A 14,836-nucleotide genomic window follows, 5' to 3' on the forward strand; every position below is an offset into this window, starting at 1 on the left:
GAAAATCAGTAGATTAGAGATAATGCTAGATAATACACTTAAATATACATGTAATGTTACCACAATGAGGTAGGTACTGTAATTGGTATTTATGATTAAGATGCAGTTGTGTCTGTGACACTGATATACTTAAGTACTGTGGTTTCTTAACACAAAACAATATTAGTATGCTATGAATGCTTACTAGTTAATGGATATGGTGGCTTAAGCCACTGCAAACAATATGTTTACTTAGATATATAGCTATGATAAATATTGGCTGATAGCTAGGTTAGGCTAGAATATGTAAGAATTATTCCAATGCAAAATCAAGAAGTTTCTTATGTATTTGGCATTGAAATATTCGGTAAACGAATGATCATAAATATCTAGGTACAAAGGACCATTATTATCCGGTTCGAAGGACCATTAATGTGGGAAAAACCTGCTGGGATTGATATAAGAGGAGACTACCAGGGACTTGTACTGAACTAAATTAAAAATTTACTGTCTGCAAATTAATTCAACTAAAATCTCTAGCTAGGGTTGTAAATCCTAGATCCTCTTTTCCTAATGACAAACTGTGGGCTGTAAGGGACAGGTGGGGTGAATGACTTAGTTGATAGAAGTTCCAATCCACCTGTAGACAGGGATCTCACATCAGCTTGTATTTTATACAAGGATAAGATTTAATAAATTCAGTTATCTGACTGAACACTGGCTCTGTTTAAATCAGGGATTTAAACATACATAGTCTAACCTAGCACCATAACTTAACAGCCAATATGTACTTATACTATAAACAACAAATTAAATTGTAAAAGTATAATAAATGACCTTAAATGTAGTCTTAATACTATTAAGTAAGTACTAGAAATTATATTCAATTAAATGAACTTATATGATAACTTAAAAATTAACTAAGCAAGCAATTGATAACTTAATTTATATATTCAAATATATATGCAGACATATTCAGTTTATACAGTTAGCTTGACTGAATCTTTTCCAACTATGGACACTTGTGAGGTTTTTACTTATTGAGGCTGAATTCTTTCTGGCACAATGGACACTCATGAGGTTCAGTGCTTGGATAAGATTCACAGCTACACTACAATTTTAATAAACTTACTGAAATGTGAGGCTTAGCCTCGCTTTTTAACCAACAGACAGATTTATAGGATATTAAAGTTACACAAGCATACAATTGGCCAATCATACACCAAATAACCCTCAATATACTTCTCTGCCAGTCGGGGTGCCTGTCTGACAAGTTTGCCAGACTGATTAACTCTCTCTTGTTGAGTTTAGGCACGATATTTTGCTACAGCGTTGCTGTATGATGATCTGGTAGCGTTGCTACTTGGATTTTTCTTTAACTGCGTTGCAGAAGAATGATATTTGATAAAGATAAAGAATGAAGGTGGAGGAAACCGTGTCACCGTGATCTCCACTATACACTCTTATTTTATGAATGTTCTATGATTTTCCTTGTAGATATTGTCCAGGTACTCCCCCAGTTCTAGAGAGTATTCACTGGCGATAAAAATGTTAAATAAGGTGTCCTTGAGCTGGTAATGTTCGCTAAGGATCAGTCACTTGTTCACTCATTTGTAAACAAACGCGGAGTGCCTCGGGCTTTGTTGGTGGGCGCTTCACTCCCCCCATCGCCCTGCCATGCTCTCTGAGCACGGTAGCCTTCAATGAATATTGATTGATTATTTTTACAGTCTAGACTTATGATTAAGATAAGATGTGATTATAATATAATTAGATATAAGATTTAAAGATTATAAGTAGTATTTGAAAGTACCACTGATTCTTATTAAGGATTCGATTTTTAATCCTACCGGATGTTGAATCAATGTTCCAATAGTTTTTTAATTAAGAAGTCCTTCTAGAAGCTTCTGGATCCTTGAGAAATCATGTACAAAGTCACGTAGGCATCAAAAGGGCCCCTGTTGCGTACGTGTTCATGGTGCCATTGTCATCCAGGATCAAGCTATATAATGAATCTTTCATGATTCTAATATGATTTTGATACGATTTAGATATGATTTTGATATGATTTAGATATGATATAGAAATTATACATTTCTTAGATGATTATTAGATATGGTGGGTAAAAATTTCCCACACCGTCCCGTGGAAAATGTCTTCTATGTACTGCGGGTGAGTTAACCTCTACACTCCTCCATTCCCTTCCTCACTACCTCATACCTCCCTCACACCGCTCAAACTCATCTCTCCTCACACACATGCTTCCTCGTCTTCATCACTCACTGTGAGGTGTGTAGGTTAATTATTTATGAATTTCTTTCCCACGGAAGATATTCTTGAATGTCTTTAAACAATAATAATAACTATTATTCACTGTAAATTAATGCAGGCGATGAGTCACAATAACGTGGCTGAAGTATGTTGACCAATCCACACACTAGAAAATGAAGGGACGACGACGTTTCGGTCCGTCCTGGACCATTCTCAAATCGACTTGAGAATGGTCCAGGACGGACCGAAACGTTGTCGTCCCCTCATTTTCTAGTGTGTGCATTAGTGAACTGTGAATTAATCTTTGGATTAATTTAAGTGGTTGTATGTATTTAGTTTTCAGTATGAGTCATAATTTTATAATATTAATTGAATGTCTTGTATTGAAGCGCAGTGATTCAGGCAGTCAAAATAATTATGACATTTTATATTTCTATAAATAGGTTAGTATACAACATTTCTGGATGCCCAGAATATAATGATGATGGAAAATTAATGTTCAATGATTCATGGAAGTTCACACCGTCACGTAATTCCCCGCATAGCAGAGGAAACTGCCTCTTCCTACTCACCTTCATGTACCTCACTCTACATATCACCTATACGACACCAGACCCAGACGTATGTCTGGGATACCCTACCAGTCACTCTCCACCCAGCCCTAGGCCAAAGTCAGGTGCACCTGCCGGCGTCCACCGTCATGCTCCTTCCCTGTGGCCAACTAGCAGTTACGTTGCCGGCCTCAACTTCCAGGCCTCGGTGACAGAGGATGTGACATCACCAGTAAGAGTATGGATATTCCTGACCTCACACACCTCGTCAATTGTTTTCTTGTATGAGGGCCATGTGGCCTTCATTATCTAAAATCAAACACGCTTTTAGATATAATTTTTTCATGTTCGTTAATATTTAATATTATAGTTAATTTTGTTAGTTTTTATTTGATTATTCTTTCTACCCGGTGCAACTTTCACACTGCATGGGGCAAAACAGAACATTTTTTATTTGATAATACATGAGAGCCACATTACACCTGCCTAGTGTAGCTGCGATACTGTTTCACGTCACAACACCTATTTGTTTCAGAAATTCAATGAATATTGTGAGTCAGTACTGATCACTGATCAGTTTAAGTATTGATCTTTCATGTAAGCAACTAGTTTCTTCAGTTCATATTTAACATATATTCCTATTGTGGGAAGTTTTACCCACTATAACAATATCATTATCTAAAAAAGGCATTATTTCTATATCATATAAAAATCATATCAGAATCACTACAAAATAATTATATCCTACATCTGGATCCTTCATTACAATGCCACTATGATTTTGTACGCCATAGGGCCCATGGTGCCTACGTGACTTAGTGCATGCTTTTGCAAGGATCTAGAAGCTTCGAGAAGAATATCTTAATTAAAAAGTTGTTGGAACATCAATCAATTTCCGGTAAGGATTAAATCAAATCCTTAATAAGAATCAATAGTACTATCCAGAACTACCATTAATCTATAAATCTTATATCTAGTTATATTATAATCAAATCTTATCTCAATCATATGTCTATACAATACAAATAATCAATCAATGTGTATTGAAGGCTACCTCGCTCACGGAGCGAACTCGGACTTCTAGCGCCCACCAACGCCCAAGGGCAGAATGCGAATGTTTACAAGCAGTGAACACGTGACACGATGCTTTGCGAACATTTTCAGTAAAGGACACCACACTAACTTATCATTATCACAGTTATTACTCTCTAGAACTGGGGGAGTACCTGGACAATATCTATAAGGAAAAATTCCTAGTACTTTATCTAAATAAGAGTGTACAGTGGAGCACACCATGTGACGCAGCCTCCATCACACCTAATCTTATCCTACTGCAATGCAACTAAGAACATATTGAACAGCAAAGCTGCTATTTTATTATAAAAAATAGAGTGCCTATTATCTCCAAGAGAAATTATACAACCTGTCTGACAAATATGTCAGACAGGCACCGGCACGCAGATTGGATAACCATAAGTATTGAGTGTTATTGTAGTGCGTTGATTGGTCAATTGCATGCTTGTATAACCTTAATGTATCCAATAAGTATGTTTATCATCACAGAGCGGGGCGACGCCCCATATTTCAGTAAATTTTTATTTATCTTTCAGTCACTGAAGCTTTTCAAGTTATCTAGACACTCATTTATCTAAACCTCTAAATAAATTTAGAGGTTTAGATAAACCTCTAAAATTGATTTTTTATCTAAATCTAATAATTTTTTGTGTTTATTAGTATGTGAATATTGGCTATTATAGTTAGAGTTCTAGGCTGGACTGTGTACATGTTTTGATCCTTGATTTAAACAGAACCAGTTTTCAGTTATAGAACTGAGTTATTAAATCTTATCCTTGTATTAACAATAAAAGCTGATGTGTCGAATTGTCTGCAGGTGGATTGTGGATCTTCAATCAACTTGAGAATGGTCCTGGACGGACCGAAACGTCGTCGTCCCTTCATTTTCTAGTGTGTGGTTTGGTCAACATATTTTAGCCACGTTATTGTGACACCTCATCTGCAACTTCTCCATTCACCCTTAGTAACCTCCACCTGCCCCTAACAGCCCACAGTTTGCCATTAAGACATAAAAAGCTTGGCTTTACGACCCAATCTAGGGATTTTAGTTGTATAAATTTTGCATACATTAATTTTTAATCTAATACAGTACAAGTCCCAAGTAGTTCACCTCTTTAATCAATCCCGACAATTTTCTCACACCTATTTCTTCCTACTCACATTCTCCATTTGAATTTCCCTTCCAATTCCTTACCTACATTCTTCAAGTATTGCAAATGGTGGCATCGGTGGGATACACTCAGTGAGAGTGTAGTGTCATTAGCTTATACTAGGAGTGTAGTGTCATAAGTTGACACTAGTAGAGTAATATCATAGGCACATGCAAGGATTGTAGTGTCATAAGCTCACACTAAAAGTGCAGTGTCATAAGCTCACACTAGACGTAGTGTCATAAGCCTACACTAGGAGTGTGGTGCCATAAGCTCACGCTATTAGTAGTGTCATAAGTTCACACTAGTAGTGTCAAAAGTTCACCCTAGTAAAATGTCCATAAACTTATTAAAAGTTAAAATTTTGTGTTATATGCTCGTACTAGAAGTGTTGAATTATAATCTAACACCTTTGCAATGCTTGTGATGTAGTAATCTCGTATTAAAGTATTTCTTTTCATAATACTGATTGTTTAGTCATTATACTTGCTAAAAACAGAGTATGAGCACCTCACACATTTTCAAAGTTCTTAAAATCAGCATTTTATATCAGTAATTACAAATATTTAACAATAATTATTTATTTATTTACCAATTTATATTGCTTATCAACTATTGTTGGTTAAATCATTGACAAATTAACTTTATAAATATATTTATAACTTCATAACAGTAAACAAATAAAATTTTGCTTATTTAAAATAAAATAATGTCTTTATATATACAGTACTGAGGCACCTTATTCTATACAACTCTAGTACATTTATGTGTGAGAACATCAGTATGAGCTGTGAGGAGGATTTGGACTTGCACACACGGGTCTTACTGATTTTCTCATTGTTATATCACGTTAAGGTGATTTTTTTTGTGCATATTATGTATCAGTCTTCATTTTGTGTTTAATTTCTGTTTGAGGCTTTCATGTATTGTGTAAAGACATGTATTGTGTCTCTGTACGTCTCCATTTCATTCATCTATCTTTCTCGTGTTGATTCTCATTATGTGTTACATTCTCTAAATGCATTTCTACCGCTTTCAATATTCTCAACCCATGTCGTTCCTCATGACTATTTATTTTTTCCACTGCCTCTCCTGTAGGCTGTCTGCGTCTTCCTGTAGGAGCCTGTCAGCGGCTTCTTGTAGGCTCCCATGAACAGAACGTTTTTAGTTTGGTTGTCGTGAATGAGGAACAAGAACGGTCTGTTACAGACGAAACTATGTGCCCTGTTGAAGCCGGATCTGACTACGGCCACCACCGCCGTCGAAGCTGCGGCCTCTGTCCCTTCTTCATTCACCTCGACGAAAGCTTTGTGGATTGTCTTGCTGACGACGAGCTCCTTGTTGACTGAGAACTGCGACAGGTCGGCTAAACTACCGTTGAACAGGTCACGGATGCCCAGGTTCTTGAGGCCCTGGTCAGGGAAGGGACACAAAGGGTGTTAATTATGGTATTGGTTTTTGTTTTTATCAATCACTTGATCTTTTAATTATAACCAAATCATAGTCCTCATCACCATCATCTCCACCCTACTGTCACTCTCTTAAACAGATTAAACACCGTCTAGAAAGCTACTATCGTATCTCAGCTCATCTGAAGCCTGACCCAAGAAACATATATTTTAATGAGCAATTTTATATATTTTTCATTAGGAATAAATTTATTAAAGTTTGGATCATGTTAATTACACAGTAAAGCTGGAACTAGCTTATGTCTTACCTCCTTCAAATCATCCTCGAGCATCTGTTCCAACTTAAACTTGGGCAGGAAAAGTTCGACCGTGTCAGTATGGGCCCGTTCCTGGGTGGCTCTCAACAGGGTGCCGGAAGTGAGCGCTGACACCACGCGCCGGAACCCTTCCTCTCCCTCGACGTCCGGCAGTAACAACAACATGGAAATGGCGTCTCCGGCGTAGGGTACTTCCAGAACTTGGGCTGCCAGCTCCTCTGAGTGGGCTGATAGTGTGGAGGAAGAGCTATCATGTACAATCTTATAGAGGTTGTAGTTTGATTTTAGTGAGTTGGTATTTGTGTGTACCAGCGTCAAATTTGAATACACTTATTACATAATAGTTTGTGATTATGTCCTGTTATGAACGTTGTCAAGGGCGAAAAGAAGCAGGCACTGGAGGCCCTATGCAAGAAAAAAGACACGAAATAAAATCTGGTGGACAGGAATAATGCAGAATGTTTTGTCAAAATTGATCAGTGCTCGTATAATGCCATTAATGAAGGTTTTAATTACAGTACGACCTACTAATCCCATGATTGTGTTGGGTCACATAGAGAGGATGCAGTTGGTAACTGCTTTGACATGACCGACAGGAAAGAAACCTCAGGCTAATTGAAAGGGGCACTAGCTCTCTATATTTGGGATTAATATTTGAATGTGGCTCGAATATCTATGGAATTCTCTGTCTCTCTCAGGTGCTCCAGTTCTCCATTTCCAGTATCTGAAATACTGGAGCACTTGAGAGAGGAATAACTTCCGATCCATATTCAGATACGGATCCAGACTCCAGGGAGGAAGCCTCTCTCAGAGGTGCTGCAGGACAGCCAAGCACAGTGGTCTCTGACCCTATTTGGGAGGGAAGACTCATGTAGCGTCCATGGTAGAAGATCTTTGGTGAGTGTAAGCGTAGTATTGTGTACCAAAATGTCCGGAATATGTCAGCGGTAGATCAATTGTGTAGCAACACAGTTTTCTATCGGCGACTGAACTAATGTTAGTATCTTTGGAAAGTTAGATGAAGTCCAGTAAATTTATATATATTCTGGAAATTAGTTAGGAGCGCCAGACCAGTAATGCATTAAAATATTGTGTTGAAATGTTGGTTGATCAAGGGGGACATAAATATGTCAAATGCACACTTTTATCCACCTCGAAATTATTACACAGACTTGATGTAAGAAAGTCAAAGCATTTACTGAAGAACTGAGTAAATGTTATCATTAATGGGTAAAGAATTAAGATATCAGACACCCGATATGTCTATAAATTAATAAGCAGTAGCTGTATTCTCCTTTCCTACACCTTAAGTGGGTAAAACATCTCATCTTTCCTCCCCTTAGAATGAATATAGTCCGCCTCTCTCCCTCTTTTCTCTGGTTATCAAGACTCTATCACTCCCATTCTAATGTAACTATCAGGAGTGTGGTTACCGTAGTAGGCCGGCCTCACTTAAGATCTGGAAGTGAAGGTCTCTCACTCTCCCTATACTAAGAAACAGGCCAGTGCAAGGCTTATGGTAACTGAAGTGTAGTCAACTAGAATCAGATCCCATAACCCGTATTTAATCTAGTTACTCCCTTCACTTCATTACAATGCCTCCGTCGTATTTACACGCTGGTCCTCCGACCCTGCAGTGTTTCTGGGACTCCATCAAATGTCTTAATAATAATGACGATAATACAAGGACACTGGCCGAGCTTCACCTGGTGATGTAACCTTACCTAGCCTGAGCTTTGTCTTGATCCTCATCATGGCCACGTCGACAGAGTGGCCGGGGGAGACAAAGAACTGCCTGGGTTGTGTGTGCGAGGGTTTGAACTGGTACCTCCAGGTGCCCTTGAAGTAGGCGGCGTTGATAAGCATCATGATGGCGTCCACCATGTCATCAGGGCTCACCAGATTCGGAATGAGGCCTTTGGTGGTGGTGGACACGAACTCGTTGATGGTGGCCGAAGAACCGTAAAGCTGGTGATGAACAAATTACTCGTTAATAATTATCTTGATAAATGGGCAACAATGAAAACTTTTCACAACAGATGAGCCAAAACATCCCCTCACTTGGGGATGGCCAACCCAAGTCTTGTAGATAACCCGCCTGGACTCTGGGGAAGGTAGAGGTGGTCCTCCACCAGACGCTCCAGTCAAATACACAACGAAGTGACAATAGTGTAACTGGGATTGCGTTGTGTACACTTCGCTGACTTTTCACCTTTTCGTACTTGATCACGACTACTACCATGATCATTTTAGTAATAGCTTAACCAAGTTAAGCAATTAACCTGATCGCCTGTAACTTGGTCACTTTAACTTAATAACTACAATTGTAACTTCATAGCTATAATTGAAACTTGATCACTACAATTGTAACTTGATAACTGCAATAGGACCTTCCTTAACACAACTGAAACTAAATCACTATAACTGATAATTTTTCACGGCTATTCTAACTTAATCACTGAAAATGTAACTTACTCTGTACAATTGTAACTTAATCAATGCAATTGCAACTTGATCTCTTTAATTATAACTTAATCAATTGCCGTTGCAATTGTAACTTCGAGACAAATTAAAATTGAAACTTATTCGCAACATATATAACTGTCTTAACCTACATAACATAAGGGTCCAGTTCCTGAAGCCATTCAGTGACCCACAACATCGCAAGGCGGTTCGGAGACATAATAATCTAATTAACCAAAATTAATTAAACAGGTCAGTTACCGCCAAGAAATACGAGAAAAACATGATAAAAGGTATTTGAAAATAATGAGTAAAAACCCTTATCTCTTACGTCTGAGAAGTCGATCTTCTGGAGCTCCTTGTGGAGGATGGTGGAGATGCAAGGTCGCAGGTCAAGGAGGTCGTCAAAGTAGGCACGATTGGCGATGTTGAAGGTGTATTGGGACTGGCTGCTGGCTCGCTGGGCGTACCTGTGTGGGGGAGAGCCTGGCTGTAGTGGTGATGGTAGTGGTAGTGGTGGTGATGGAAGTGGTGATGGTGGGAGTAGTAGTAGTGATGTTAGCAGTAGTGGTGGTGGTGGTAGTGGAGATGGTGGTGGTAGTGGTGATAGTGGCAGTAGGGTGGTGATAGCGGCAGTAGGGTGGTGATAGTGGCAGTAGGGTGGTGGTAGTGGTGATGGTGGGAATAGTAGTGGTATTGGTGGCAGTAGTGGTGATGGTGGGAGTAGTAATGATGGTGCTAGTGATGGTGATGATGCTAGTGATGGTGATGATGCTAGTGATGGTGGGAGTAGTAATGATGGTGCTAGTGATGGTTTTGGTGCTAGTGATGGTGATGATGCTAGTGATGGTGTTGATGCCAGTGATGGTGTTGATGCTAGTGATGGTGATGATGCTAGTAATAGTGATGATACTAGTGATCGTGTTGGTGCTAGTGATGGTGGGAGTAGTAATGATGGTGCTAGTGATGGTGGGAGTAGTAATGATGATGCTAGTGATGGTGATGATGCTAGTGATGGTGATGATGCTAGTGATGGTGTTGATGCCAGTGATGGTGTTGGTGTTAGTGATCGTGATGATGCTAGTAATGGTGATGATACTAGTGATGGTGTTGGTGCTAGTGATGGTGATGATGCTAGTGATGGTAATGATGCTAGTGATGGTGATGATGCTAGTGATGATGATGATGCTAGTGATGGTGATGATGCTAGTAATGGTGATGATACTAGTGATGGTGTTGGTTCTAGTGATGGTGTTGGTGCTAGTGATGGTGTTGGTGCTAGTGATGGTGTTGGTGCTAGTGATGGTGTTGGTGCTAGTGATGGTGTTGGTGCTAGTTATGGTGTTGGTGCTAGTGATGGTGATCGTAGACAAATAAGAATATGATGAACGAATCATACTCTTTCATCAGTCACCAAATGGGGGGTACAACCTCCCCGGATTCAAACTCACAGCAATTTTCTTAATTTGCTTGGTACCAATTAATTGTTTGGTGAACAGATGCATCAGGTGAAAGGAAACGTGACCAGGTGCTTGTGTCCTGCCAGAGAATTGAATTAGAGTCCCTCGCGTGTGAGCTGAGGCTGTAGCCTACTGCGCTGCAGGAGTCACGTGGCATGCAGGCGATGAGTCACAATAACGTGGCTAAAGTAAGTTGACCAGACCACATACTAGAAGGTGAAGGGACGACGACGTTTCGGTCCGTCCTGGACCATTCTCAAGTCGATTGTGATGAGGAAGTAGATGCAGGCAATAAATAGGCTAGAGAGAAGTGAGGAGCAAAGTGTAGTAGAGGAGATAGCAGTAGGAATAGAAAATGCAGAGAGTCTATTGGCCCATACTCCTATTATAACCACCGAATGAGGAGATAAAGGAAACAAAGAATAGAAAAGAGAGAAGAGAGAAAGAAAAGGAAAGAGAAAGAAAGAATTCGTCTTGTCCTCTCCAATACTTTGGCGAAACTGGCCGTACACTGAATTACAGACTTAAAGAACACAAGAGAAGTGTTAAGTCTGCAGACACTAACAATGCTCTCTTCAGTCATGTGAGGGATTCCAATCATCCTATTGTTTGGTCTTCCTCTAAAATAATTTTTAGAGGAAGACCAATCAATTTTTTTTATTATTTTAGACCAATTTTTTTTTAATTATTACTATCTTATTATTATTCCTACTACTATCTCCTCTACTACACTTTGCTCCTCACCTCTCTCTAGCCTATTTATTGCCTGCATCTACTTCCTCATCACAATCGACTTGAGAATGGTCCAGGACGGACCGAAACGTCGTCGTCCCTTCACCTTCTAGTATGTGGTCTGGTCAGCCATGTAGCATGTGCGTGCTGGGGAACTCATTATCAGTGTTTATAAGCATCTTTGTGTCTGGGAATACCATTGGTGTAAGTGAATATTGTAATGTGCTTGAAGAAATCGTGTATGATAATAATATAGTGAGGTGATAGTCGGTACTCACATTACGTCAAGTGCGCGCCACAACCGCAGTGTTGACGCCTTGTCCGTAACCCTGAGCGCGGCTTCCAGTTGGGTCTTGGTGCTTCCCGCCGTCCCGAAGTAGGTCAGGGTGAGCGCTGTCCAAATGCTATAGGGCGAGAAAAAGAGGTTCTCGGCCGGGGTGTTGCGGGAAAGTTGTCTGTAGAGATCAAAGCTGAAGTCGTTGATGCCGGAGAGGTCAGTGTTGACGCCTCTGGAGTTGCCACTGTCGGAGAGGCATTGTGGGACGGCGCTGGCCACCGTTGCCACGACAACCGTCGCCATGGTAACTCCCGCCACAGCTTCCCACCTCATATTTCTGCCGGAAGACAAGATTTTTATTTTATATTTTTAATTATTTATATATACAAGAGTTCTTATACATTCTTGTACAGCCACTAGTACGCGTAGCGTTTCGGGCAAGTCCTTCATCCAATGTTCCCTGGAATACGACCCGCCAAATCGTTTAACAACCAGGTACCCATTTTACTGTTGGGTTAAACAGAGACTACAGTTAAGGATTGGCGCCCAGTAAATCCTCTCCGGCCAGGATACGAACCTAGAAACAAAGGTTTCGCGAAACGCCAGGAGAGGGTCTAAACCACTACACCACGGTGACTGCTTAAATCTCTTGAACCCTTCATGTGAAACTGAAACCTTTCTGTCACTCACCCGCCAGATATGATTAATGGGGATCATAATAAACTAATTAACCTGTGACTGTTGACGTGGCCATGTAACTGGCTCATCAAGGCTGAACTTGTTTCACTAAATCAACTTTGGGATTCCGTTTCTGAGCCGATTATCTGTATCTATTAATTAGGATGTCTGTCAGAGAAGGGAAGCCAGACGTTTAGGGCTAGCCTCTCACAGAACATTACATCCTGATTTGTGACTTTACAGTCAAAGCCATAGGACGGTTGGGGTCGACCTCTCCTTAATTAAGAAGGATCGGCTCCTATGCATCCACCAGCAAGTCCTGTGAAATATAAAATGAGGGTTTGACTGCCCATAGAGTGTTAAACAGAGTTAACAGCTGTTATCCTAAAGAATCAACGTCCATACCATTGATTCAACATCAATAACGTTGACTGAATATTACTCGAGCATCTTTTCCCCATTAGGAGAGGAATAGGATGGACGGAGAGAGGTAGAGGGAGGGGGAACAGGAGGTAGAGACGTGAGAGAGGGAGAGAACCAGAGAGATTTAGAGTGACAGAGGCAGAGAGAACTGGAGTGACGGAGAGAGGTAGAGGGAACGAGAGGGAGAGTGAATGGGGTATGATGCCCACTACCGCCCACAGGATGGGTATGGTGCCCACTACCCCCCACAGGATGGGTATGGTGCCCACTACCCCCCACAGGATGGGTATGATGCCCACTACCGCCACAGGATGGGTATGGGGTCCACTACCCCCCAAAGGGTGGGTATGGGGTCCACTACCACTCACAGGATGGGTATGGTGCCCACTACCACCTTCGGGGTGGGTATGGTACCCTCTACCGCCCAAGGGGTGGGTATGGTGCCCACTACCGCCCACGGGGTGGGTATGGTACCCTCTACCGCCCAAGGGGTGGGTATGGTGCCCACTACCGCCCACGGGGTGGGTATGGTACCCTCTACCGCCCACGGGGTGGGTATTGTGCCAACTACCGCCCACGGGGGTGGGTATGGGTTGCCTAATAAGTGAAGTAAACTACCTGAAGCTTCCTCTGTGTCAGCCACAAATCACAGTTGTTAACGCTCACCGGCCAATTAATCTCTAGTGTCATGAGCTTCTGACACCACGCACTTCTGTTGTTGTTGCTTATGACACCAACACACACCTTATCCAGCCAATAGGTAGGCGGGCATAAGCTTATGACACAGCTGTTCAGTGTCGTGATCAAACTTGACACAACAACACTTAACGTTATGACACAACACCCAAGTATCGTGAGACTGTCACTAAACATCCTCCAGTGTCGTCAGGTTATGACACAACACTCTAATGTGACGAACGTATGACAGAGCACTAGTGTCACGACTTGTGTCGGGAGTTTGACACCACACAACCTCAAGTTTCGTGAGATTATGACACAGTCCTCCAATGTCGATAGTTTATGACACAAGTCGCGTGAGGCGAGGTAATATGACACATTCTAGTGTGAGGTTGACACCGGACACCATCTGGTGAGAGTGTCACAACACATCCTTTAGTGCTGTGAACTTATGACACAAGTGACATGAGGCCATGACCGGCCACAGGTGTCTGGTGTCAAGGCGGGAGTAATCAACAAATGATGCTGCTGGTGATGAGCAGGTGATGAGCTCACTTGGTGATGACACCACCACTCCGTGAATCAACACCACACTTGAACTAGTAGTAGCGGTCATCCATCACTCTCAAGAGAATATGGAGTTGCGCTCTGGTTGTCGGTCTGGGGCAGTCTCTCCAGGGCGCAAAGTCAGGGAAGCTGTTACCCATGCAGCCCCCTTGAACTGTTTCCTTATCAAAGCCACACAGCAAAGACCAACCAACCTGGAGGAACCGGTTATTGGCTGCTGGAAGAGACGAGGACAGTGTCACTGGAGCTGTATGATGGTCAACAGTGACGGGAGAAGCACCGGTGGTGGGTGAGGACGCTGGTGACTGTGTGTGGTGGTACTCAGGGCCAGCATATATACCCGCCCCGCTCGCCTGCCGACTGTCCGCCTTCACTCACTGTTCCTTTTTCCCTCACTCTAGCATCCTGTGGCGCCCCGGCTCTGGACCAGTGACGCAGAATGATACATTTCATGTTCCAGTTGTGTGTGTCTTCTGGCAGGGGACACACACACATGCAGCGCTGTTGTAGTCTGGTAATAGTTGTGGTGTGGTTGTAGTGGTGAGGGCCAGGGCTCTGATCGGGACAACATGCTGTCTATCAGCCACACGTGTCAAACGAGTCTCAGCCAACAGTGGCCGTGAACGCGCTGAAGTGCATCTATGGGAAGATGCTGAGGACGCAGAGTGAACGATACACTCCGGAGAGTGAACGATGACCAGAGGGAAATATGTAACCCGTTCTAGGAAAAATTTCCGCCGGTGGGAAAACCGGAGAGTTTTTTTTATTATTATTTTCTACCACAGACGTGGCCACACATTCACAAT

General features: G+C 41.6%; 1 protein-coding gene across 1 annotated transcript; it reads right to left on the minus strand.

Annotated features, from left to right (window-relative positions):
• Window positions 1–5,880: 5,880 nt before the first annotated feature.
• On the minus strand, window positions 5,881–14,363 carry LOC138364278 (leukocyte elastase inhibitor-like). The gene is made up of 6 exons (XM_069323826.1): window positions 14,225–14,363; window positions 11,686–12,021; window positions 9,547–9,685; window positions 8,477–8,720; window positions 6,744–6,979; window positions 5,881–6,438 (listed from the first exon to the last, which is right to left on the minus strand). Exons 2-6 carry the CDS (start codon window positions 12,015–12,017, stop codon window positions 6,094–6,096), a joined length of 1,296 nt encoding a protein of 431 aa, XP_069179927.1. The 5' UTR covers window positions 12,018–12,021; window positions 14,225–14,363; the 3' UTR covers window positions 5,881–6,093.
• Window positions 14,364–14,836: the final 473 nt, after the last annotated feature.

The sequence above is a fragment of the Procambarus clarkii genome, chromosome 13 (assembly GCF_040958095.1).
Source record: "Procambarus clarkii isolate CNS0578487 chromosome 13, FALCON_Pclarkii_2.0, whole genome shotgun sequence".
Taxonomy (NCBI): domain Eukaryota; kingdom Metazoa; phylum Arthropoda; class Malacostraca; order Decapoda; family Cambaridae; genus Procambarus; species Procambarus clarkii.

Bases quoted from the DNA above. Each gene is read 5' to 3' on its own strand.
- LOC138364278 (XM_069323826.1), bottom strand. From the start codon at position 12,017: ATGAGGTGGGAAGCTGTGGCGGGAGTTACCATGGCGACGGTTGTCGTG. The intron at 9,686-11,685 runs GTGAGTACCGAC...TCCCCCACACAG, and splicing joins TGGCGCGCACTTGACGTAAT to GTACGCCCAGCGAGCCAGCA. The intron at 6,439-6,743 runs GTAAGACATAAG...TTCCCTGACCAG, and splicing joins TCGAGGATGATTTGAAGGAG to GGCCTCAAGAACCTGGGCAT.